Source organism: Aureobasidium subglaciale (genome assembly GCF_000721755.1).
Source record: "Aureobasidium subglaciale EXF-2481 unplaced genomic scaffold scaffold_10, whole genome shotgun sequence".
Lineage (NCBI taxonomy): Eukaryota > Fungi > Ascomycota > Dothideomycetes > Dothideales > Saccotheciaceae > Aureobasidium > Aureobasidium subglaciale.
The window spans coordinates 512534-536190 of record NW_013566985.1 but is presented as its reverse complement, the minus strand read 5'-3'; the positions used below and the strand labels follow the sequence as shown (position 1 = coordinate 536190).

The following is a 23657-nucleotide window of genomic DNA, read 5'->3' as shown; positions in this document are numbered from 1 at the left end:
CTCGGAGCCTGTTACAAAGGTCCATTGACGGCATTGAGGAGCTTGCGCACATTCTACTCAACTTGTTACGTGGCTCATTATCTCCGTCGGTATCCGTGAGAAATCGATGCATGGAAATATCGACAGCAATGTTCAGCCGCAACTGAAAGGGAGTTCTCGCGTCGTTTGGCCGAGGGAGTAACTCCGAAACTCTGATAAAGCCTCCGAGGGACATACCAAGCATACTCGCTGACTTTCGGCCTCCTATGATATTGCCTTTCCTCAAGCACGATCTTTGATTCTGACTCTACTAAGTGTACATGCGTTGTCCCAAGCTATCCTATTGATTAGTGCAAGGCGGATGCGAAACGCCACACAGCACAGATGGGTCGAACGTACAGTACTGTGATTTTGCTTTCTACATGAGAAGGAAATTGAAGATATGAAGTGACTGATTGATATTCCAGTCAGTTTGACAGTCTCCAGTCGCGTTGTGAATTTACTCCATCCAGTCCAAAGAGCATCTCCGACATCTTAGCAAGATTTTAGCTAACATCCCTTCTCGCCCCTCAGCCATCATCCTCGGATATCATCCAGCCCATTAGACAATCAAGCCACTCTCACCAGCAGTTATAGGAAATGACCATTGTGTTGACCGTGCGATCCGCCATATAGTTGAACTGCATGATACCAATGGAAGAGTCGTGAAGGCTGCCGTCCTCAACGGCAGCGACCCACTGATCAATAGAATGGAAGTATATGGACAAAACGTCCCTGTTGATCAGAGAGTCATAAAGAAGCTCGAAACAGACTGTCCATTTGCCAACTGTGGTGCAGGAATCCCAATCGTCTTTTTTTGACTGCTGTGCAACTGCATTCTTGAGGTTTGTGATGCTCTCTGCATCAATCTTGGGCTGGCAGTTACCTCCGGTAGTGACGGTCATGCAGCAGTTTGTGGCGATGCCCTCAGCTTGACATACTAAAGGATCATTGGGTCAGCAGGTGTGATGAGTGCGGGTGGGGTGGGGGAAGTATGGACATACAGCTACTCTCGTCGTATGTCCACCAGCTGTTGTAGTCGTAAGGAGGTCCTGGGTCACAATACATCTTCATTCCTGAATTGGCCCGAACGGGTCCACGGCCACCAAGCACACTGGGAAAGAGTGCCATGAGAGCTGCGGCGGTGAAAATCGTGGGAAGCATATTGACAAGAGAGTGATAACGATAATCGGTAGCGTGTGTAGATTGATCTGATTGTGATGGGAAAGAGAGAGGAGGTCGGGACGTCTCGTTTTATAGCTGCGAAACGTCAGCAGATGGATTCGCGATGCTTGCGAAAGACTCTATCATAGAAGTGTCTTTTTGCAGGCGTCCAGCCGTCCGTACATCCACGAGGTGGTCAGAGTTTGGTGTATGGAGCTTGTGGTGGTCCATGTCTAGTTGGGGAAATCCTTCAGCGTCATAATCCACATCCCTATCTGAGTAATTGATACTACATTTGAGTCTCGGTCAGTTTTTGTAGAGTACGAGGTGGCCTTGGTCTGCTTCATTACAAATTGGACGGCGACTACCCCGACATGGTCCCCGATGGGTGAACTGTGCAACAACTACTATGCCAGGCAAAGCGGCGTAGTACTGCTCGTAATTCGAAGTAATACCGAAGCTATTCTGAAACATGTAGGTTGTGCTTGACAAGGTGACCTACAGATGCTATTCAGACCCACAGTGCAATCAAGCATAGATCAACACTGTGACAAGGAGCATGAAGAGAGCTTCGTTTCAATTTTTCCACCAGTGGGTCGAAACGTCAGTCGAGATGATTGTTCTGCCTGTCGCTGCTCGTGCTGAGATGTGTTTTACCACGCTTCTACTTGACTCGTGAGACAAGGCACGGATGGGGAATACGAAGGAGCATGCTGAAGGATTCGATGGTGAGGTGCAATACTCCGTGTTTTGTGACTATCTCTAGTCATGTGGGATTCTTGACCAGTGGAATGACTGACCGACAGCCAAGTCAAACAAAGCGTAGCAGCCTGGTTGACGAGATACACACCAGTGCAAACGTTACTAACATCTCAAAGACAAGAGGCTCGACTACAACCGTACAATTCAAAGCGTTATTCCAAGTCAATGCAGATGCCAGTAGGTACATCAGCCATAAGTTCACGTTTCGTGATCATGCGCAGTGGTCAGTCAGTACCACGTAGAAGTCTTTCGCGTGTGCAGCGCGTTCAGCCAATCGGAGAAGCTGATCTTATCTCCGACACTCTCCTGGCCGACAGCACAACCCTGACCAAAAGTCACCACAGCGTCGACAACACCAATAAGGCATTTGTTTACTGCTCAAACATATGAACCGTGTTATGGAACATGCGCTATCGGCTATTGCTTACATCGAGTGCATCCCTTGACGTTAGGTGCACGACACATCAATCTACCATGATCTCGTGTCATCTGAGTCCCACGACCACCATTTGGCTGTGTCAAATTCTTGCTTTAATGGCGTTCACGTCTACGGGGATTTGGAGGAGTCTCTCTGGAGAAGTCCTTGGAACTCATGCAGAAGACGTTTCCGGAAGTGGGACGTGACTCTGGTAGCCATCCGTTGACAATCGCGATGAGCATGTTTGCAACACAGCCCTCACGATGGCAACACTCATACGTCATTAGACACCAAATGTCGCGATGCGTCTTGATGATACGACATTACTGGGACTTCACACCTTGGTTTTTTGCCTGCTCCTGCAAGTCGCTTTTCCGATTCTTTGTATACTCCGTCTTCCAAATTCATGATAGTCTACAAACCGTTTGATGGAGGTGCTTGAGATGGCTAAGCTTCAGACTCCCGGCTTCCTCGGCTTAGATTAGTGCAGCATGGTTGACCCCTCTATATCAGCCTTCTGCTCTCCACACCGCTGTAATTACCGACCCGGGCCTAAGTTACTGAATAAGGATTCTCGAGTCGCGATCAGGTACACGAGCTATGTACACCCCAGAAAGGTAACTAGCCTGCCTCGACGTGACCTCCCCCGGTCTTCCCCTCACTGACTCCAGTGCCAAGGAGAGGAGTATGATCGCGATACGACACGAGTTGCGATACATTTTCTTTTGTGAACGCCTCAGATGCATCGAATTGGTTGCATCATCAGGCACCTGCGCATTGTATAGGCCGTCTTGGTGATCAGCATTTCAACCCCCATTGCCGGACCCCTCACAATAGCGGGATGGTGGAGAGAGATGCCCCGAGTTCGCGATGCTATAAAGCTAGGTCTCGAAGTACCTTGATGGTAGGCAAGTCAGCTTCAGCTTCATCTCTTTGTTTGCGAAGATGCATCATCCATTGAACACGGTTGCTGTAGCTCTGGCGGCCATTGGTGTTGCTGGAGCACAGAACAGTAGCTGGGACCATGCTCTGTACACTTCGAGTCCACCAGTATACCCAAGCCGTAAGTGCGATCCTCAGTCTGCCACTGGCCTTGAGTTCGGAGTTCGAGTCAGGCGGACCTCGAAGATTCTGTCCCTCAATCGGTCGCACGCACTGACTCCGTCACAGCCGAGACAGCTGGCATTGGCTGGGAAGCTGCTTTAGCACAGGCCGAGGCCTTTGTAGGCAATCTCACTCTAGAAGAGAAGGCTGGAATGGTCACAGGTACGGCACAATGGCTACACAACACTACTATTGTGACTCACCTCTCTTCCAGGCTCTGCCGGCCCTTGCGTAGGCAACATTGCACCCATCGAGCGTCTCGGCTTCAATGGTAACAGCAAGCATGTCTATAAAAAGCATCATATGCTTACTTCTTTGTCCCCCTCACAGGACTCTGTCTGCAGGACGGACCGCTCGCTATCAGACAGGCAACCTATGCTTCGGTTTTCCCCGCTGGACTGACTGCTGCTGCCTCTTGGGACAAGGGTCTCATTTATACCAGAGGGCTGTACATGGCTCAAGAGTTCAGAGGCAAGGGAGCTAATGTTGCCCTTGGCCCCGTCGTCGGACCACTAGGTATGTCGTACATACTCTAGGATATAGTCCAGTTGCTGACGATGATATTAGGTCGACACGGCCGCGGCGGCCGCAATTGGGAAGGTAAAATTTGATCGAGCCTACGCGTGAGAAGTCCACTAACCATCTTCAGGTTTCTCGCCCGACCCATATCTCAGTGGCGTTGCTGTTGAACAGACGATCTGGGGCATGCAAAGCACTGGAGTACAGGCTTGTGTCAAGCGTAAGTTCATATGATGCTGTCCTTATTGCAGTACTTACACACTACAGACTACATTGGCAATGAGCAAGAGATCCAACGTAATCCTTCCACTCGCAACGGAACGACCATCCAGGCGATCTCGTCGAACATTGATGACCGCACTATGCACGAGCTGTACGCCTGGCCATTTGCAAATGCAGTCCGCAGTGGTGTCGCTTCGGTGATGTGCTCATACAACAGAGTCAACGGCTCCTATGGATGTGCAAACTCCAAGACCCAGAATGGGATCCTGAAGGAAGAGTTCGGCTTCCAAGGCTATGTCATGAGCGACTGGGGTGTAGGTCTTTTCACAATATCACTTGTACGCACCTTGTTAACTTCCTTTAGGCTACTCATAGTGGTTTGGCTTCAATCAACGCGGGCCTCGACATGGATATGCCTGGAACAATTGGGTTCAGAGCCGGAGGTAACAGCTTCTTTGGTGGTAATATCACTATTGCTGTCAACAATGGTTCACTCCCCGAAGCTCGCCTTGACGATATGATCAACCGTATCATGACACCATACTACCATCTCAAGCAGGATACCGACTTCCCACCCATTGATCCGAGTGGTGCTCTCAACGGCTTTTTCGGTGCTTCTGCTTCGACAGTCGAGTTCCCTCTTGGTTCCGTGGCAAACGTTGATGTTCGGGACAATCATGCGCCATTGATCAGAGAACTCGGTGCTGCTGGAACGGTCTTGTTGAAGAACACCAAGGGTGCCTTGCCGTTGAATGCGCCGAAGAACATCGCTGTGTTGGGCAATGATGCTGGAGATATTCTCAACGGCTTGTATTTTTCTGGAGCTCCATTCAGAACGAACGCTTTCGGATATGGTAAGTTACCGCATCTGCTTTGGTCAATCAATTGCTGACAGTCCTTCAGAATATGGCACACTGCCAGTAGGTGGTGGTAGTGGCACAGGAAGAATTAGCTACCTGGTTGACCCCCTCAACGCTATCAAAGCCAGAGCGGGCCAAGACGGTAGCCTGGTACAATACATCCTCAACAATACCTTGTTATCGACGCCTGCCGGCCTTGCGTCACTCCAGCCGACCCCGCCTGATGTCTGTCTTGTCTTCTTGAAGACTTGGGCTGAGGAGGGCGACGACCGAGCATCGCTCTTGGCAGACTGGAACAGCACCGCGGTCGTCGAATCTGTCGCCAGTGTTTGCAACAACACTGTTGTCGTGACACACTCCGGTGGTCTAAACATCCTGCCTTGGGCCGACAACCCAAATGTCACTGCCATCCTTGCTGCACACCTGCCTGGCACTGAGACCGGCAATTCTATCGTGGACATCCTTTACGGCGACGTTAACCCGAGTGGCAAGCTACCTTACACAATTGCCAAGACTCAAGAGGACTACGCCTTTGCCGACATCGTCAATAGCACTGCTCTAGCTACCACCAGAGATCCCAACGCGTGGCAGTCGGACTTCACCGAGGGTCTCCTGATCGACTACCGTCAATTCGACTACTACAACCAAAGCGTCCAGTACGAATTTGGGTTCGGCCTCTCGTACTCGACCTTCGATATCTCTTCACTGAGTGTCAGTAAGGTTTATGGCGGACTTAACATCAGCAGCACTCCTCCCCCTGCCAAGATCATTCCGGGTGGTAACCCTACGCTATGGGATGTCCTCTACAGAGCAACCGTAACCGTCACGAACACAGGTGATGTGGCTGGTGCCACTGTCCCACAATTATACCTATCGCTTCCTCAGATTCCCGGTGAAGATCCCACACCGCTCAATGTCCTTCGAGGCTTCGAGAAAGTCAGTCTGCAGCCAGGGCAAAGTACGGTAGTTAACTTCGACCTCGCGAGACGCGATCTCAGTTACTGGAATGTGTTCCAGCAAGAATGGGTTATCGCGGAAGGAGACATCGAGGTTTCGGTTGGATTGAGTAGCAGGGACTTCAAGGCGACCTCCTCGATCCGAGTTCTGTGATGAGGGGATTCGAAGGGTGGACTCAAGCTCGGCTAAGATGCATGTAGTAGATAGTGATTAACCAGTGGCCGGCAAATGTTACAATAGGGTTCTCTGCCCTATTCTTGGCAAATTGTCAAACATCCTTGCTTGTGTTACAAAGGTCGTGCGTCGGATGATGAGCTTAACGAGGCTTGATGGCGCTTGATGATCGGAGCGAGCATTGGCGGTGTGGCGGACGCCACAGATGTGCTGTGGGCGATGCGGATCAAAGTATGAAGTTTGATCTGACGACTTGCGGTCATGATTGTCGATGTCGGCCATCTCACATGTGTCTATACAGTGCTCGAATTTTGATATAGATTGATGGTCAGCTTCATCTTTGAGCTTCCAGAGACTATCGACCTTGGCATATCTATTTCGAAGCCAGTCTCTTTCTTGGCCTCCACCGCCAAGCGATAATCTCCGTCAATGTTGCTGTTCCGTACATGGGTGACCCGTCTGCTTGATTCTAGAGCACGTGGAGCATCTGAGCTGAATTTGAGGCAGCTGCCTAACTTTGAGACTGATGAGAATGCTTAGGGCTTAGCAAGCATCTTTGATCCTTGCCAATTGGATGTCAAGCGTATCGGGACTCCGATGGAAGGCATGATACACCTTGTGCGAATCAGCTTCTGAATATAATTGCGGCAGGCATTCTGAAACATGAGGACATGGCGACACTCACCCGAGCGAGCAACACGATCCAGTACCCATAATGTCATCTGTAAGATAGTCGGACACTCGACGGCGAAAGCGCACTTCGTGCAAGATGAGAATACTGTAGCTTGAGATGGTGGTCTCCCCATCTATTCTTCATGTTTCGTTTCGTCTCTTGAAACACTACAGCTGCCATGCCCTAATCCGGGCGGCTGCGACCGCTGGTTCGAGAAACGCCGAACCTTTCGGACTGGGAAAAATTTCGAGTATGTCGGATCCGATCTTGCCTAGATTGGCGCAACTCTTTGAACATTCATTCCCCTGGCTCACCCAGACGGATAGCTGATCGCTGTTTCACATATGCTGGTGGTGCTTGATCGAGCTTGTCAGAAGTTGTCGTGGGGCAGCGTTGACAGCTTCTTGATCCAAGCGTCCGCCAAAGTCCTCTCCCGGGCTCTCCGACATCAATCTCGAGCCTCATCGCGGCGACACTTGAGTCCTGAAATCACTGTAGAGTGCTTCCTGGCGTAATAAGAGGTCTATATTGATGCTTCCTTGTATGCAGAATGGTGCAGTGACACATGAGTAGTCCCAACATGCCTCGCTTGTCTCCTGGTATCCGCAAGATGTAGGAAATCGGCACCTGAATTCGATCGGACCCTTGCGCCATCCATTGAGAAAGGTACCAACAACGGTATAAGTACTGCCGTCCTCCTACCAGAATCGATTTGTCTCTCATCATCCACACTCTTTATTCTCACATTCCAACTCTCGAGCCGGCCTCGTCTTACACTCTTTACTTCCTTAACAATATTTTCAAGAAAAGCAATCATGGTTCAATTCTCCGGCATCGCCATTGCCGCTCTTCTGAGCGGTGCAGCCTATGCTGCTCCCACTCTCCAAGAGCGTGGCAGCTGTACCTTCTCTGGTTCCTCCGCAGCTTCCAACGCCCTCAAGCAGAAGAAGTCCTGCTCCAGCATCATCATCAAGGACGCCGTTGTCCCCGCCGGTACCACTCTTGACCTGACCAACCTCAAGGCTGGTACCACTGTCACCTTCGAGGGTACTACCACCTTTGGCTACAAGGAGTGGAAGGGTCCTCTCGTCTCCGTTTCGGGCGACAAGATCACCGTCATCGGTGCTTCCGGTTCCGTCATTGACGGCCAGGGCAGCAGATGGTGGGACGGCAAGGGCACTAACGGCGGCAAGACCAAGCCCAAGTTCTTCTACGCCCACAAGATGACCAACTCCAAGATCCAAAACATCAAGATCAAGAACTCTCCCGTTCAGGTTTTCTCGGTCAACGACGCTCAGCAGCTTACTATTTCTGGCGTTACCGTTGACAACTCTGCTGGTGACGGCGAGAACAAGGGCCACAACACCGATGCCTTCGACATTGGTAGCTCGAGCGGCATCACCATCACCGGTGCTAACATCCACAACCAGGATGACTGTGTTGCCATCAACTCCGGATCCGACATCACTGTTTCAGGCTCTACCTGCACTGGCGGTCACGGTCTCTCCATTGGTTCCGTTGGCGGTCGTGATGACAACACTGTCTCCGGCGTCAAGTTTCTGAACAACAAGGTCACCAACTCCCAGAACGGTCTCCGCATCAAGACTGTCTACGGCGCCACTGGTAAGGTCTCCGACGTCACTTACTCTGGCAACACTCTCTCCGGCATCTCCAAGTACGGTGTTGTTATTGAGCAGGATTACGAGAACGGCTCTCCCACCGGCAAGCCCACCAACGGTGTCCCAATCACTGGTCTCGTTATGGAGAAGAACACTGTCGGCGTCACCAGCTCTGGTACCAACACCTACATTCTCTGCGCTTCTGGCGCTTGCTCCAACTGGAAGTGGTCTGGTAACAGCATCTCCGGTGGCAAGAAGTCCAGCAAGTGCTCAGGTATTCCCAGCGGCTCTGGTGCCAGCTGCTAAATGTCTTGACATTCGATAATAAACACACTAGAACGTGACCAGAGGACGAGTTGGTGGCAGCTGAAGGAATATGAACCATTTTCTGTTCAATCTTTCCTATTGTCAATACATAATCATCTTAAATCTTGACTGAGCGAATGTTTTCGACGAAGTTTTGTTTCCCCCACTTTCGTACCTCTTGCTGATTTGTTCACTTTGTGCATAAGTTATGAGTGCTTTCACATGCACGCGTAGCCGCTTTAGCGGAGTAGCCTTGAAGTGCCGAGCGTGGCTCCGGAAAGTCATCTCCCTATAACTCTATAACCGGCCCAATCGTACAATGGGAGCGATTTAAAGCCACCTACCAATCGTATTTGCATGGATTTGCGACAGAGAAAAACCGTTGACCAGGACAACAAATCAAAGCCGCCAAGCCAACGCGGTCGGTGAGTGCACTTGCAAATGATGCGGACTACTTGGAATCTTACACGTCACCTTCCACCGCAACTCAGAGCAGCATTCTACAGTACAATATCTTCAATGTCGTTCTTCCCATATAAGAGAGCCACGATCCCACAATGAACGGCGACACGAGTGCGCTGGACAAACTGTCGGCTCACATTGCCAGAGCGATCGTGCAGCAAATCGCGACGGTTAGCGCGTCAGGGCACACACCACCGGCCGTGTGCAAGCTCGACCTGAAAGGCTATATCGATGGTGATGTTTCGTCGTCTATTGACTTTGTAAATCGCTCCAAGCTGCGGCGTCGGTTATGTTTTATTGATTGCTGACGTTCTTGGTGGGGAATAGGGCAGTTTTGACATTTCGCCGCTGATTGAGAGTGCGCGGAGTTCTGTGGCTGCAGAAACACATCTTGAGTCTTCTGTCGAGAGGATACAGGAGTCGCAGGCTAGAGCAGGGCATGAGGCTGTGCCTTCTGGGGAATATGTGCCTAGACGGAGTAGTCGGTCACGACGTGCTATGAATAATGACTCGGATTCGGAAACATCGAAACGTCGAAAAATCACTGGAGGACTAAGGCTACAACGACCGACTGGATCAGCGCATCAGAGCATGTCTCCTGAGGTCGGTGATAGTGAGCAAGCACCTGTACGTCGGCTTCAGACAGATGTCCGGGAGAAACCGCAGAGACGAACAGCGCGAGATGAACCAGCATTGCGACCTTCCACGCTCAATAAATTGATTGTAGGGATCTGGGAGCAGGTGTTTAGTAGCATGAGCTTCGACATAAGTGTCGTCTCTAGCGAATGGCGAACAACCGGATTCCAGACCCATCGATCTCTCATCACGGACATGGCACAAGAAGACCAGCCGACGGCTGTACAAGTACCACCGGCCACAGCACCGGACCGAACTTTCAGCCGCATGAACTTGTTGTGTCGAAAGATCAGCCAAGCCAGTCGCTGCTCGCGAGCACTTGAAGTCGTAGTCCAGGCTTCATGGATTGAGCATTTTGATCGCCAGGTGCAGGAGATTGCTAAGGATAATCCTCAACTATCAGCCACTAAAGCGAGAATGAAGGCACTCGCGCAAGCATGTTCTGAAATTGGCTGGAGCGAGAAAGAGATACGAAACAAGATGTGAGTATCCCGTCTACCTTGATTAACAACGATCACTGATCACTCGATTCTCTAGGGCTATTTGGCGCGGATACAAAGAGATCAAAGACCATGGTGGCTGGGTATGTCTAGTTTTTGCAGGCATGGGCATCTACAGATTCTGCAAATACCGCATTGGGTTTGATCCCGAGTCAATGGCTATCCTTAGGCGGACAAGGACTAGATTTGAGGTGGCCGCGGACACACTGGTATGTGACACAACCCCATAACTTCCGAAAAGACGCTGACTATCACAGCATCCGCACTGGCGAGATATGCTAACGATCGTCGGTGACACATCCCCCCGTGTCTATACTGGGCATCCACACGACTGGGTAGTCTCGGACCACGACGACCCGGTATCCTTGAAACAAACCTACCTACAATACGACCCGAACTTTAGCTTTACCCATATGGACTCATCCATCGTGGATTCATACGCTTTCGGAGCGGACGATCCACGCCAAATCACCGTACACTCACATCAAGCAGCTCACATCTGTACCGTCTGCGGAGAGAAACAATCGGAAGATGTGACAGAAAGCACTTGTTGTTGTTTCCCGAACCTCTTTGGAAGCGATCAGTTACCAATTGCACCTGTTCAGATCTTCCGCACCAAGAACGGACGCAATAACGGGTTACTAGCATGTTGTGTAAGCTTCGGAAGCCTCCCAATACATGTATTATCACATGCTAACAGTGCCCACCACAGCCCTTCGAACGTGGTGTCGCAATCGGCGAATTTACAGGCCTCATTACAAAAGGTCTCGAAGGCATGGACGTCATGCAAGCAGAAGCAGAACAACGCTACCAAATCTACCAAGGCCGAGAAGGAAACTACACTCGTTTCGTTAACCACTCTTGCCGCCCCAACTCGCAGTTTCAGAGATTCGTGTGGTTGGGTACGCAGAGGATTATCTTGGTGAGTAGGGGTATTGAGGCTGGTCAGGAGATTACGGTAGATTATTCGGATGCTTATTGGCGCAATTTGCCTAAGACGTGTTTGTGTCAGGAGAGCTGTTGTAGGTTTAAGGATAGGGAGAGAGTGCAGCCGAGGATCGAGACTGCTTCACCGAGTACGTGAATGTGGTTTCTTTGTCAGCAAAAAACTATAGTATGTCACACGGACATGTCTTTAAAGATTGTACACAAAGTCTAAAGCTTGGTCACCAATCTTGCCGTTGTCTTCTACACCTTCTGCTCTCAGCTTCTCTTTCTCCATGTTTCTACGCCTCAAAGTCCACCACACAGCTACTACACCGCACAGCGCAAGTGTCTCCATACCAGCGCTGACAGCATTACCCATTAGATACCTTGGACCGTCGGTGCTAGGATAAATCTGACTAGATACGACACCTGAGATGTTGGCCAACGAGACGAAAAATGGCATAGCCATACTACGCTTGTAGTCCGGGCTGATGTTGGTGGAGATCCATGTCAGGATAATGCAGTTGTAGCTGTAGATGCCACCACCGCAGAGGAACATTGCGAAGTATCCGGCCGCATGACTTGCTGTGCCACATGCAATGATGTATCCGATTATGGGTGCGACTGGCAAGACGACTAGAACAGATGCTCTTTTCTTGATGCGATCGGAGGCGAATGTAGCAGTGACAAGCGTGAGAGTGGCGAAGAGGTAGACTGGGATGGTCATATAATTTGCTTGCAACGAGGTAAATCTGTTTGTATAGTTTAGTACTAGATGTCAGCCTTTGAGGTATGACCAATGACTCACCCGAGACCCTTGATGATAGTCGGTAAGAAGGTTCCAAACCCAAACAGAGCGATGGATGCCGAGAAGAAGCTTGCCGAGGCGATGTAAATGATCGGGTCAGTGAAGGCAACGCGAACGTGTGACCAAGAAAACTCCTCGGTGCCTCTTGTGACAAGATTTCTCTGCTTTCTGGCAACCATAATGGCCTTCTCGTCTGCGTTCAAGAACCATGCAGTCTCAGCATTCTTTGGTAGTAGACACCAGCAGATGCAGCATAAGACAACAGAAATAGCTCCTTCAACAATGAACAACCATCGCCAGGATTCAAGCCCATTGCGGTCGCCCATACTCTCGATACCGTACTACAATCGTTAGCTGATACTCTATCGTCTCCTGAAGCCTAAGTGAAGCCTATCACTTACGGCAATGAGCCCGCCTATCGCCCCCGAAAGGCAATTCATACCATATATAATGGCGACTCTCTTGCTCTGTCTTTCCCTCTCCCAGATGGTACTGATGATGAACACTATCGAGGGTACAAGCCCAGCTTCGAAGGCTCCGAGCAACACTCTGACAGCGATTGCTTGCGAGTAGTTCTGGATGAAGCCTGTGCATAGAGTGATGACAGACCAAGCGATCATAGCAATACCGAGAACATGGTTGGCTCCAAAGCGTTTCACAGCCATTGTCCAAGGAACTTCAAACAGAACATAGAAAGGATAAAAGAGGGTAGAAATCGTGTTGAACTGGTTTCCAACCAGACCGATACCTGGAAGCAGATTAGCATTTGGGTCAGACGCCCATACCATTACGCTCAACTCACCATCTTCGAAGCCGAACACTTTGGCGTTTCCCAGATTTGATCTATCAAGATATGCGACCAGAAGAATGACGGCGATAGGAGGTAGCAGGAATCTATCAAACTTCCGTAGCACCTTTTTCTCGGCCTCTGCATCATAGCCTAGATCCTGAACCTCGCCAATGGACGAGTCAGTCTTCTCATCCAATGCTGCATTGGCTTGGAAGCCACTTTTCTGCTCGAAAGACATAGTCGTATATTAATCAAATGTGAAAAAGGTCAACGCTGACGCGATGGTTGGTACATCCATGATATGCTCGAAGCAGTGTTGGGGTATGACTCCAAATCATCCTGGAATGTGATAAGAGCTGGAGATAGGTAACAGAGTCGCTCGAAGCAGAAGCAGGCATGATACGCCCTCAACCACTGATTGCAGAAGATAGGAAAGGCCGACGACCTATACCCGTCTGTCTTGCAGGCAAAATACCTTGGCCAAGCCAATAGTGAGTAGGCATGCTCGTTCTAAACAAAACTAAGCCCCAACTTCGGCGAAGTCGGTGGGAAATGGTGCATTTTGGACAAGTGCAGGATGGCAAAGATGCAGAGCCGCGGAAGTGACGCGAGACAAGCCGGCGACAGATGTGTATCTATGCAAATTTATGCATGTTTATGTAAAATTATGCTGAGACCGACAAGATAGGAAATCACACGCTTGGCCTATCACCCCAGAACTTGCCCGCAGTTGCTCTTTCCCTATCTTGTCCCCATCTGCAAAATATCGTTACATCATCTTTCTCAACAAATGAAGTAGGATAACGACGAGCTGTACAAAGACACAATCATGTCTCGTGTTGACAAATCCAACAGAGAGTCAATGGAATGAAGTCTTTCAGCGACATCGCTGCAAGTCGGGAAATTCTGGTGCATCAAGACAGCTAAAGTGTGACCATGTTCGTACGCGGGGAGGCCGGACTAAACAACAAGACTTGACATTGACCAAATCAACCGCCCAATCACAAGCGCCTATCTTCCGCCAACTATCTGATACCCCTAACCGTCGCCAAACTCTCAATCTCAAGGTCACCATCTAATAATTCGTGCAACGCTCGGAGCAAGTTTTTCACAGTCACCAAGATCATTCTGCAGCCTTTGATTTAGTGCTTACATCCATATCCAACGGCCTCGCGCACCAATTTAGCCTTGCTCAATGGTCTAGGGGCGGGCAGTAGATCGGCTCCGCTCATGTCCACGTCGTCCTGGATGAGGCGTTTGGTGAGCACCTTCTGGTTCTTCGCGACAGCGTCCAAGTAGACGGCCAGTCTTACACCAGCCCTGGCGATCTGAAGCTCGACAACCGAGATGGCCGAGTTGTAGTAAGCTCCGCTAAGGTCGACATCCTCAACCGCAGCTTGGCCCTTGGGTATGACGGTGGAACAGACATATGCGTTCGCCTCGGAAGCCCAACCGAGGGTCGTCGTGACTGGATCAGTGACGTCTATGCCCTTGGTCCAGCTTGCGGCCTGAGAAGCGTAGATACCGCTCTGGACGGCAGTGTTGAGAGTTTTGGCCCAGGTTTTGGCATCAGAAAGAGCGTAACCACCGACAAACTTCTCGGGAATCTCTGTGTCCCAGATGTGGTGCAGATTTGTCGAGGCCCCGGCAAAAGTGACGTCGATGTCATTGCCACCAACCTCGAGAGCTTCGTCGTGCAGAGGCTGGTGAATGTCGCCGATAAGGTGGACAAGGAAACGGAGCGCGTGATTGACCTCGGTGTCACTCAGGGTGGTAGAAACGACGCGTTGAGTGTAGTTTGCAATGGCACTAAACAGAAGGAGCAAAAGGGAAACGTTAATCACCAGAATCAGGCAAGAGAGAAGTCTCGCAAACCTACCTTACAACACAGCCCTTTGCTCCACAATCACGGTCGTAGTCCACACTACACGACGACGGTGGACTATCCTCTGCGTCGATGAAATGGAACGGGGCGCTGAAAGTTCCAGCGGCAGTGTAGCGATAGGTATCAGCCCATGTGGCAATGCCCGCCAGGTAGGAAGTGCTGGTGTTGCTCAGGACACTCTGAGCCCAGGCTACCGTATGCGCAGCTATGCGGTCTTGCGCGATGAAGGCCACAGTCTCGTGGCCCAGTGAGCCCCAAGCGTTAGCCACTGGGAGAGCTGCGCCGAGCACTGCGGTCAGGGTGCGAAGGTGAGGCATGCTGGTCAAGTATGCTGAAGAAGAAGATTATTGATGGTTGTCCAGAGTTCTCATGCACAGGGTTAAGCTCTCGTCTTTATAATCTGTTCTACGTCGCAGATATGGTCATAGGAGCTCGCCTACTCGCTCTGCTTCCCACGACCTTGTTTTGCTTTGCATGAATTACGCGTGTGACAACAGGCAATATCAGGAATGTTTTTTGAGTTGGACCCTGTGCTTAACCGAGGCGGACGGACTCGTTGCTCATGCACTATTCCGCGTGTCAAAATAAGTGGTCTGGCCAATGACCTTCCCAAAGCAGCCAAATGTGACGCGCCGATCTGCATGCGTGCCCTGATGCTTGATTGTGCTTGGCTAGAAAGATAAGCTCAATCGCTACTTAGGTAGCTAAGAAGAGTAGCGGGTCGAGGGATGTCATAAATTGACACCTAGAAACACCAAGGCCTCGACGCGACCCCGTTCTATCCTACCAAGAACAAACAAGGATCACTCGATGCGATTTTTGATTTCTTGAACCATCACAAGACAAAGATACCCATTGTGACGAAAGGAGTTTTTCAGTGAAATATTATTGATTATAGTAAAGATTGTCCGCTAGAGACAATGTAAAACGATTATGTACATACAACCTGTTGTATATGAACAAGAAAATAGTCGAGAGGAGAGGGCACTGCCCAGAGCTCTCTAGATCATCAAGATCTTCGTCCCTTCATTAGATAGTCATTCTTCTATCGTGTTTTTGTTGGGTTTTGTTTTCAGTGAGCCCGATAGTTCTTGCTTTTTGTCCTCCTCTTTCTGGAAAGGATGGATGGCCCTGCCATGTTCATTATGTAGTATAAGGGAAGAAGCAGAGGTAAAAGCCACGGACTGTTTACTTGCGCTTGGTAGAGGTGGTAGTCTTGGGTGCGGCGACAGTTGAAAGAGTGGAGGTCTTCTTGCTGCTTGTGCTTGCGACAGTGCTGGTGCTAGTGCTGGAAGACTTTGTTGTGGAAGAAGACTTGGCTGTGGAAGCAAACTTCTTTTGGACCAGGATGTTAGCATCGTTGACGATGAGCTTGGCACCCTTGACACCGCTGGAGTTGACAACAGAGCCGACAGACTTCTTCATGTAGCAGGCAGTTCCGGAGAGAGAAACATCAACACAGCCAGTGGTCTGGGCACAGGTTGCGATACAGCCAGCGAAATCCTTGACGTAGACCATCGAGAGATCGCCGCCAGCGTGATCGATACCGCACTCAATCAGGAACTGGACGCCGGAGCTTGTATCAGTGAAGATGGTGTTGTTTGATCCAGGACAGACAGCAGCAGTGCTAGTGGCGGTAGGTGTCGTGCTGCTCGAGGTGCTTGAAGCAGCGGACTTGGCACTGGTACCAGAAGCGGTGACAAAGCCAGAAGCGGAAGAGATGGCAGAAGATGATGACGAGGAACCAGCCTTGACACCAAGACTGACACGGGAACCAGTGAGAACGTTGCTACCAGCGGAGACGGAGTTACCCATCTGGGTCTTGAGCCAGCAAGTACCGGAGCCAGCACCGTTCTTACCACCAACATAGGTGAATGCAGTGCACTTGGAGTTGGTGTCACAAGCAGTCATACATTCAGTGTAGGAGCTGGATGCCTGGGTGTTGGTGAAAGATCCCTGACCAGAGTCAGAGGAGTAGAAGAGGCTGTAAACAGACCCGGCAGAGTTGGTAGCTAAGCTGGGAGATGAGCTCGTGGCCGAAGCAGAAGAGCTGGTAGATGAAGCCATGGTGGAAGAAGCAACAGCAGATGAGCTGGTGGATGAGGACTTGATCGAAGAAGAAGCAGTGGATGAGCTGATTGATGAGGACTTGGTGGATGAAGAGGCAGCAGCAGACGAGCTGATCGAGGAAGACTTGATCGAAGAAGTAGTGGCAGAAGAAGAAGGAGAAGAAGACGACGACGACGAAGAAGCAACAACAGAGCCAGCGGACACGAGCTGAGCAAACTGAACACCCGAGGAGGTTCTTGTGGTACCGACAGTGCTCTTCATGTAGCATGCGGATCCAGAGAGCGAGACTGCAACGCAACCGGTAGTGGTACTGCATGTCTTGACACACTCTTGGATGCCGTTGTTGACATAAGCCATCTTGAGGTCCTTGCCGTTGGAGTCACCACCACAGTTGATGCTGAATGTAGCGTTGTTGGGCGTGGTGAAGTTCTGACCATTGCCTGAGGGGCATGAGATGGTGGACGATGCCAAGTTTGCAGATGTGTAGTAAATGCTCAGACGGTTCGAACCACCGCAGTACTCGGAAGAGTTACCAGCGCAAGGAGAGAAGCAGTTACCAAGAACACCAGGAGTGGGAGCGAGACTGTCAGGAAGGGAGCTGCCACAGTAGCACTGAGTGGAGTATTCAAGACCGGCGTAGTTGAGGCCCTTGTTCTTGCAGAAAGACAGACATGACTCCACGGTCATAGAGCTGGACATGTAGCTCGAATTGGACAAAGTGCGGCTGCTGACAGAGTCAGGAGCGCAACCAACGTAGTCCCAGCCAGTTACGTTTTGGTAGTAGACAGGAGCGGCACCAAGCTTGCCAGTGTCAGTGCAGCCGGTCATAGAGTAGGGAGCTCTGTCAGGACCGTGAGTGACGGCATTGCAGCCTGGAAGGGCGTCTAACTCTCCAGTGATGACCTCGTTGACAGTAGGAGCAATGACGCAAGCCTGGGACTCGGCGTTGCTGAAGAACTCGAAGACAGGGCAATCTTGGATAAGACCAGAGTCGTTGTTGCAAGTATCAGTGGCCTTCTGGAGAACGTCGACGTCCCAGCCGTTGAGGAAATCACCGTGGAATCCGTACCCAGTAGCGTCACCTTGAGCGAAGACGAAAGGTTGGTTGGTGCCATTCCACCAGTCAAAACCACCAGTCGACCAAATGACCTCGTAGAAGATGGAAACCATATGAACAGGGTGCGATGCAGGGCAAGGGCCGTTGTCGTAAGAGTACTTAGTAGGGTAAGCCATGTGAGACTTGTGGTCGGCTGTGTCAAGGTTCACACCATCCCAGCAAGATGGGAAGAAGATCTGAGCGCGCAGACCATCAGGGCAGGCTCTGTTAGGCAGACCACTGGTGTAGGAAGAGGTACCGCTGTAGTCAAGGCAGACAAAGCTGACAGCCTGGCCAGCAAAGTCACTAGTGGCGGCACGCTTGAAGGGATCGCCTGCAAGCATGCGGAAGCCCTCAGGGTAGGCAGTAAGGTTGTCGTTGTTGGGACCACCTCTCTGCAAGTAGTAGACTGTCATACCACCGTAGACACCGGTGCCATCACCGGATTGAGGGACATTGATGAATGTGCCGTTCTCAGATTGGTAGTAAAGCGCAGGTGTCCAGTAGTTGGACATATCTTGCTTGATAGGGCATGAAGAGCATGCACCTCCACGTGCATCGGCATAGGTCATCTCAGCTTTGAATCCCTAGAAAAGCTGTCAGATGTGATTTCGATCGAAATTCTAGATCAAAGACTTACGTTGGAACCAGAGATGGTGTGAACGTGACCAGAGACACCACCAGGGGCGACAATAGGGTCAAGACGCTCAGTAGAGATACGTCCAGGGCAGGGCATGCGCCAGAATGCCGAAGCGGATGATGCAAGAGCAAGAATGCTGAGCGCCGAAGCGCTGAAATCGAAGGACCTCATTATGAAAAGATTATAAACAAAAGGTATTAGAATCCGCAAGCGGATGGGCGAACAAGGCGAAGCTGTGATTAGTAGACGAGATCGTTGCGGTCTGGAAAGAGCATTGAGACACGGATTGTCGAATGTACTTATAGAATTCATCAAGTATCAAGGAGGGTGCAAACCCTGTAGATGAAGATCGTTGAGCATGAAAAGGGGAATGTCTTTCCAAAACAAAACGTACAATAGCTGAGTCGGCAATTATCGATATGCTTAACGGTCGATGGCGCTTACGGGGCGTCGTTGCAACGGCGCACACGAAAGTCTTCACAGACAGACTTTGATATAATCATAGTGCATATGGGTGCTGGATGGAATGTGTTGCCCACCGAACTTACTATGGTCATTCCTGTCTCGAGATGGAATCATGGTAGACGGATTCATAATGGTGACTTGAGGGGTAAGATTTGGGAGTTGAGCTCAGCTTGTGGGCTGCTCGTGTTCAGCTTTTCGTCTCTAATTGCTTGCACAACGTGTCTGCATACAGCGCGCCGTGCCGTGAGGCCGCTCGGAAGGTTGGATTGTTGTCGATAACGAGCAACGGAAGGGGTGCTTGCGACGCAGAATGCCATGCTCGATGGACGTTCTCATCAGCTGTCCGCTGTAGCGCTCGCTGCCTTTGCATGTGTTCGCAGATCACCTCGTGGCCGCCTCGGCAGCCGCCTTTTCTTCGGCTGATCTGTCTGTCCGTGCCCCTTGAGAGCTTGCTTGCCAAACTCGACCACGAGATCAAATACAGATGTCTCCCGTACATGGCCAATGTACGTTTGGGATCTCGCCCGCTGTAGATCCCCGTTCATCTCACAAACTAGCTCATACATATCTGAGCAGATGACTGTCATCCAGCTGTCCGATTTAAGGTGTCGTGAAGCGAGGAGTGCCAGACGCTGTTGAGAACAAGTGTCGCCTGGAATCAGGCGTGAGAAACGCTGCCCGCAAATGTGCCACTGAAGCCTCCCAAATTCCCAAACCGCCAACGTCCAGCCTCCAACAGCTTTCCCTTTCCACAAAACACACACCGTTCGTGTCCAGCTCGAAGGATAACCACAGTCGTCACCGATTTCCACGCGTTACAACCGTTACCGATACCAGGGTCTTTTGGACAATCCGCCGCTACAGCTTCATGGCACTTTCCTGCACGGAGGCCACAAAACACACACCGTTTGTGTCCAGCTTGGAGGATAACCACAGTCGTCACCGATTTCCACGCGTTACAACCGTTACCGGTATCAGGGTCTTTTGGATAATCCGTCACTACAGCTTCACGGCACTTTCCTGCACGGAGGCCATACTTACGCGCACAGCAAGTCCTGCCCGCATGTTAAGAGACATGTCTCTTTTTGACGGTCAACTGTCAGAGCCTAGCCATCATCTTCAGGGTGACTCTGGTGTTCTAGCCACAAGATAGGCGCAATTCACATCTTTACGGTGATCTACTGAGCTTGCAGCATGCATCTTTCGTCAATTAGCAACCACTGGATCTCGAGCGCAGTATATTCTCTATGATGATCTCATCTTTCACCCATCACTCCGACGCCGTTTCTCTCGAAGCGGCCAACCAAGGCGAGCCAGAACGTCATTTCCTCGCTCAGATTCCTCCGCGCGTCCGCCACATTCGCTTCTTGTCGTGTACTGAGCCGCATACCCTGTGGCTCCAGCCATTGTCAGATTAAGTCTTGTAATCGTGAAAAAGCGCAAGCAAGTATTGGTCTCACATTTTTAACGTGTCTATTAAGACTACGCCCAAAACGTTTGTTGAAACGGCTTCAGTGTGGAGTAGCCGAGTGGCTTTTTTGCTCTAGCAGTACATCACTGCCGAATTTGTTCAAGTAATAGGATATCTCAGAGTTGAGCTCCGCATGGCGTGCAGATCTGCAGTCTCGACAGCGCGTATACAATGCATGGCAAGTACAACCGGTCAAACGGTTCGAGTGCATCTTACCCAATGCTGTTTGCCATCCATCACTTTAGGACAAAGACCTACTTCGAGACACACCTCACACTCCGGAGCAAGAAAGCCTGCTCATCGTGGCTGTATAATGTGGGCTCGACCTCCAGACTTGGAGCGCCCAATATCGAGCCTCTCCAGGTACGCGTCCTGGATGTGGGTCCTCTCCTTCCTTTGGGCGCACATGAGCTCAACAACAGATATCCTGGATCTTGAGGAGCGGGGTTACCTCCCGGAGATCGAATGAAGTCGATGTACCTCAACGGCACATGAGTTCGTATCAGTCTGATTGGCAGTGCCACATGCGAGACCGGCATTGACAGAGTCGTCTGTTTCTCATTTCAGGCACCACTCATGGTGTGTTAGACCATTATATCAGACACAAAGGTGAGATAGCCCGGCAGTGATTGTCTTGCTTTGTAACATGTCAGCAAGATAGTCTCAAGACTGGCAAAGACTCTTGACTGTAGACTCTGATGTCTCATCGGGCCGAATTATTCACAAGACTGTCAACTCAAACCTTATCGGCTTATCGCAAAACTCCACTCACGCCAGGCGAAATCTACCACTTGCGGCCATTGCGCCTACCTTTCTTGCTCTATCTCTTATTGGCAGACTCAACAACGATCGTCGGAAACTGCTGTATTAACTCTACGGAACAAGCCCGATCTTCTTTTGGCCGCCTCTGACAGCGTTGATCAAAGTCAGGTTCAGCTCATCCGAAATCGTCTTACTGTTCTCCACTTTCACGAAGTAGTATTGTCTGAGAATTTCTTTATTCGATGTTTCGGATTTCGAATCCTGACCATGGACACTAAATCTGTACGCATTCCTGCACATCTATCTATGTCATCATAGCTCGTGATGGCTGACACAAGACACCTCCTACTGTCTGAGACACTAGCATACCAGAAACATGCGCTGCATGTTGTCGATGTGTCTTTGAACACGGCTGTAGAGCAAGGATGAGACTTGCAACTAGTAGCCATAGTCAGTTGACCGTACTGAATGGACGCTGTACCAGCGACTTAAAACCATGGAAGCCATTGCGCTCCAAGTAGACAAGGTAACACACAATTGTAATCTTCTCCTTCTCAACAATCACAAATCCATATGTCATACCACTACGACGTCTGCGACGATTACAACGAGAGTTATGGCGAAGCTCACACCAACTGGCCGATCGTTCAAGCAAATCAGCAGCTTATCAAGAACGATCAAGCTTTGAGGACAAAGTTGAAGGGTACGAGATGCACATTGTTCTCTTCAGCGGTGTCGAAGCTAATCAAGCTTCCCTCAGAGGCCGGCAAGAACGTTCCAAAATATCTCTTTCGCATGTGGGATGCGCGTTGGGGTGGTAGTCCCAAGTTGAACACCACAAGAGCCATCACACCCCTCGCCTTCGCTTCTTCGCGCGGTCATAAATCGATCTTCGACATGACACGCTCAGCGCTCGTGAACAACACGCTTCTGCATCTTGAAAATGTACGCGAAGTCGCCTCGGAGTTCTCCTCGTGGTCCCATCCCCCATACTTCGCCTTCTACTACGCTCGTCAACGAAGTACCAGTGCTGATACTGTGCATGTCGCCATTATTGACACCGAGGGATTGGCCAAGTCCAACATCGCAATTCACGTGCCTGCCCTGGGGAAGATTCTTGGGCAGCTGGATGGCTATGGCTACGAGGAAGAGTATCTTGTTCATGGTGTGATTGAGGGACAGTTCTATAAGGCAGTGTCTTACCGCGATCTATGTCGCCTAGGCTTGACAGAGCATCTACCTGCCTTGAACATAGACTTGAACCCGTTCGAAGTCGATGAGTATCGCGCCCTACCAGGCGAGGACGAGGAATACCACATCGATGAGCTGCATCAACTGAGGAAGATTGCTCTTCCACATGGTAATACGTTCTCCCTCCCGATCGCCATTGTTCTCTTCTGTTGCAAAAAGCGTCCTGAGTCCTGGGCAAAACTTGATCCTGCTGACCTTGAAACTATCATCAGAATACTTGGTGGCTGGGAGGAAATCCCTCTAGAATGGTGCGGTTCTCGAAGCGTGTTTGGAGGTCAAGGCGAGGACTACAACGAAGTCTATCCAAAGGGTTGGGAAGTCAACAACCAGGTGCGATACCTTATGCATTCAATCCACACCCTCTGCTACGGTAAAGGAGCCAGAGGAAATGAGGCTCGATACAATGCGGCAAACACAAAGGCTGAAGCTGGCCAGTGCTCTGTCGCTGATGCAATGGCTTCTATGAGTGTCAATGGCAACAACTCGAGATCATTCCAGGAAGCAAGTCTAATCCGAACGCCTACTTGGAAGGGTGCTCAAGGACGTCGAAGACAGAGGTAAACATTGCTGTCACCGAGTCGACACCGACGGCAGGATTGTAAGCAAGAGCAATGACGAGCTTGGAGACAATGAGTTTGTGCTCTGAAATCACAATGTCCGAAGGTCAGTCTTGCTGGGAGCGAAAATATTCATTGCCTTGATGGGCATTTTTGACAGCGCGAGTGGTTCCGGGATTTTGTTTCATGGTTTTTCATCGGCACAGGGGTAGTTGTGAGTTACATTTTAGCTTTTCACAATTTTATCACCTTCTCCTTTTTACATCAACTTGGTTCCAAGCGCAGACCGGTAAATCTTTGCGACACCGACCAAACACTGTGAGCAAGCCTTTGGCATTAGAGGCACAGCTTTTTGTATTGCACTTTGAGTTGGCAGACGGTCAGTAGCGTGAGCAAAATGACGATGATAACGATGACGATGATGATGATGTTGACGATAATGATAGTGACGGCGAAGATGATCACAATGACGAGCATCATCATGATGATGTGCGTGTCGCAAATTCTGAGGCGCACGATGGCGTCCGCGATTAAACATTCA

The 23657-nt window shown here is 50.4% G+C and overlaps 8 protein-coding genes across 8 annotated transcripts; 4 read left to right on the top strand and 4 right to left on the bottom strand.

The window, feature by feature from the left end:
* Nucleotides 1-599: 599 nt before the first annotated feature.
* Nucleotides 600-1182, bottom strand: AUEXF2481DRAFT_29518 (uncharacterized protein; the record flags this gene model as incomplete). The annotated part of the gene is made up of 2 exons (XM_013488351.1): nt 600-958; nt 1023-1182. The coding sequence occupies 2 exons, from the start codon at nt 1180-1182 to the stop codon at nt 600-602; spliced, it is 519 nt and encodes a 172-aa protein (XP_013343805.1).
* A 2125-nt stretch (nt 1183-3307) lies between these two features.
* AUEXF2481DRAFT_696950 (glycoside hydrolase family 3 protein) lies at nt 3308-6607 on the top strand (the record flags this gene model as incomplete). The annotated part of the gene is made up of 9 exons (XM_013488556.1): nt 3308-3425; nt 3533-3628; nt 3681-3737; nt 3797-3982; nt 4034-4066; nt 4116-4205; nt 4253-4545; nt 4572-5061; nt 5111-6607. The coding sequence occupies 9 exons, from the start codon at nt 3308-3310 to the stop codon at nt 6175-6177; spliced, it is 2430 nt and encodes an 809-aa protein (XP_013344010.1). The 3' UTR covers nt 6178-6607.
* Nucleotides 6608-7686: 1079 nt separating this feature from the next.
* Nucleotides 7687-8796, top strand: AUEXF2481DRAFT_47014 (glycoside hydrolase family 28 protein; the record flags this gene model as incomplete). The annotated part of the gene is made up of 2 exons (XM_013488443.1): nt 7687-7729; nt 7760-8796. 2 exons carry the CDS (start codon nt 7687-7689, stop codon nt 8794-8796), a joined length of 1080 nt encoding a protein of 359 aa, XP_013343897.1.
* Nucleotides 8797-9102: 306 nt separating this feature from the next.
* On the top strand, nt 9103-11478 carry AUEXF2481DRAFT_88861 (uncharacterized protein; the record flags this gene model as incomplete). The annotated part of the gene is made up of 5 exons (XM_013488494.1): nt 9103-9518; nt 9586-10376; nt 10432-10603; nt 10652-11047; nt 11095-11478. The coding sequence occupies exons 1-5, from the start codon at nt 9354-9356 to the stop codon at nt 11476-11478; spliced, it is 1908 nt and encodes a 635-aa protein (XP_013343948.1). The 5' UTR covers nt 9103-9353.
* A 51-nt stretch (nt 11479-11529) lies between these two features.
* Nucleotides 11530-13157, bottom strand: AUEXF2481DRAFT_29514 (uncharacterized protein; the record flags this gene model as incomplete). Its single annotated transcript, XM_013488350.1, has 4 exons — nt 11530-12073; nt 12130-12470; nt 12531-12877; nt 12932-13157. The coding sequence occupies 4 exons, from the start codon at nt 13155-13157 to the stop codon at nt 11530-11532; spliced, it is 1458 nt and encodes a 485-aa protein (XP_013343804.1).
* A 660-nt stretch (nt 13158-13817) lies between these two features.
* Nucleotides 13818-15287, bottom strand: AUEXF2481DRAFT_39989 (uncharacterized protein). Its single transcript, XM_013488416.1, has 2 exons — nt 14799-15287; nt 13818-14728 (listed from the first exon to the last, which is right to left on the bottom strand). Exons 1-2 carry the CDS (start codon nt 15119-15121, stop codon nt 14062-14064), a joined length of 990 nt encoding a protein of 329 aa, XP_013343870.1. The 5' UTR covers nt 15122-15287; the 3' UTR covers nt 13818-14061.
* A 705-nt stretch (nt 15288-15992) lies between these two features.
* AUEXF2481DRAFT_29512 (uncharacterized protein) lies at nt 15993-18781 on the bottom strand (the record flags this gene model as incomplete). Its single annotated transcript, XM_013488349.1, has 2 exons — nt 15993-18557; nt 18611-18781. The coding sequence occupies 2 exons, from the start codon at nt 18779-18781 to the stop codon at nt 15993-15995; spliced, it is 2736 nt and encodes a 911-aa protein (XP_013343803.1).
* A 2605-nt stretch (nt 18782-21386) lies between these two features.
* On the top strand, nt 21387-23324 carry AUEXF2481DRAFT_79856 (uncharacterized protein). Its single transcript, XM_013488485.1, has 2 exons — nt 21387-22011; nt 22069-23324. Exons 1-2 carry the CDS (start codon nt 21882-21884, stop codon nt 23118-23120), a joined length of 1182 nt encoding a protein of 393 aa, XP_013343939.1. The 5' UTR covers nt 21387-21881; the 3' UTR covers nt 23121-23324.
* Nucleotides 23325-23657: the final 333 nt, after the last annotated feature.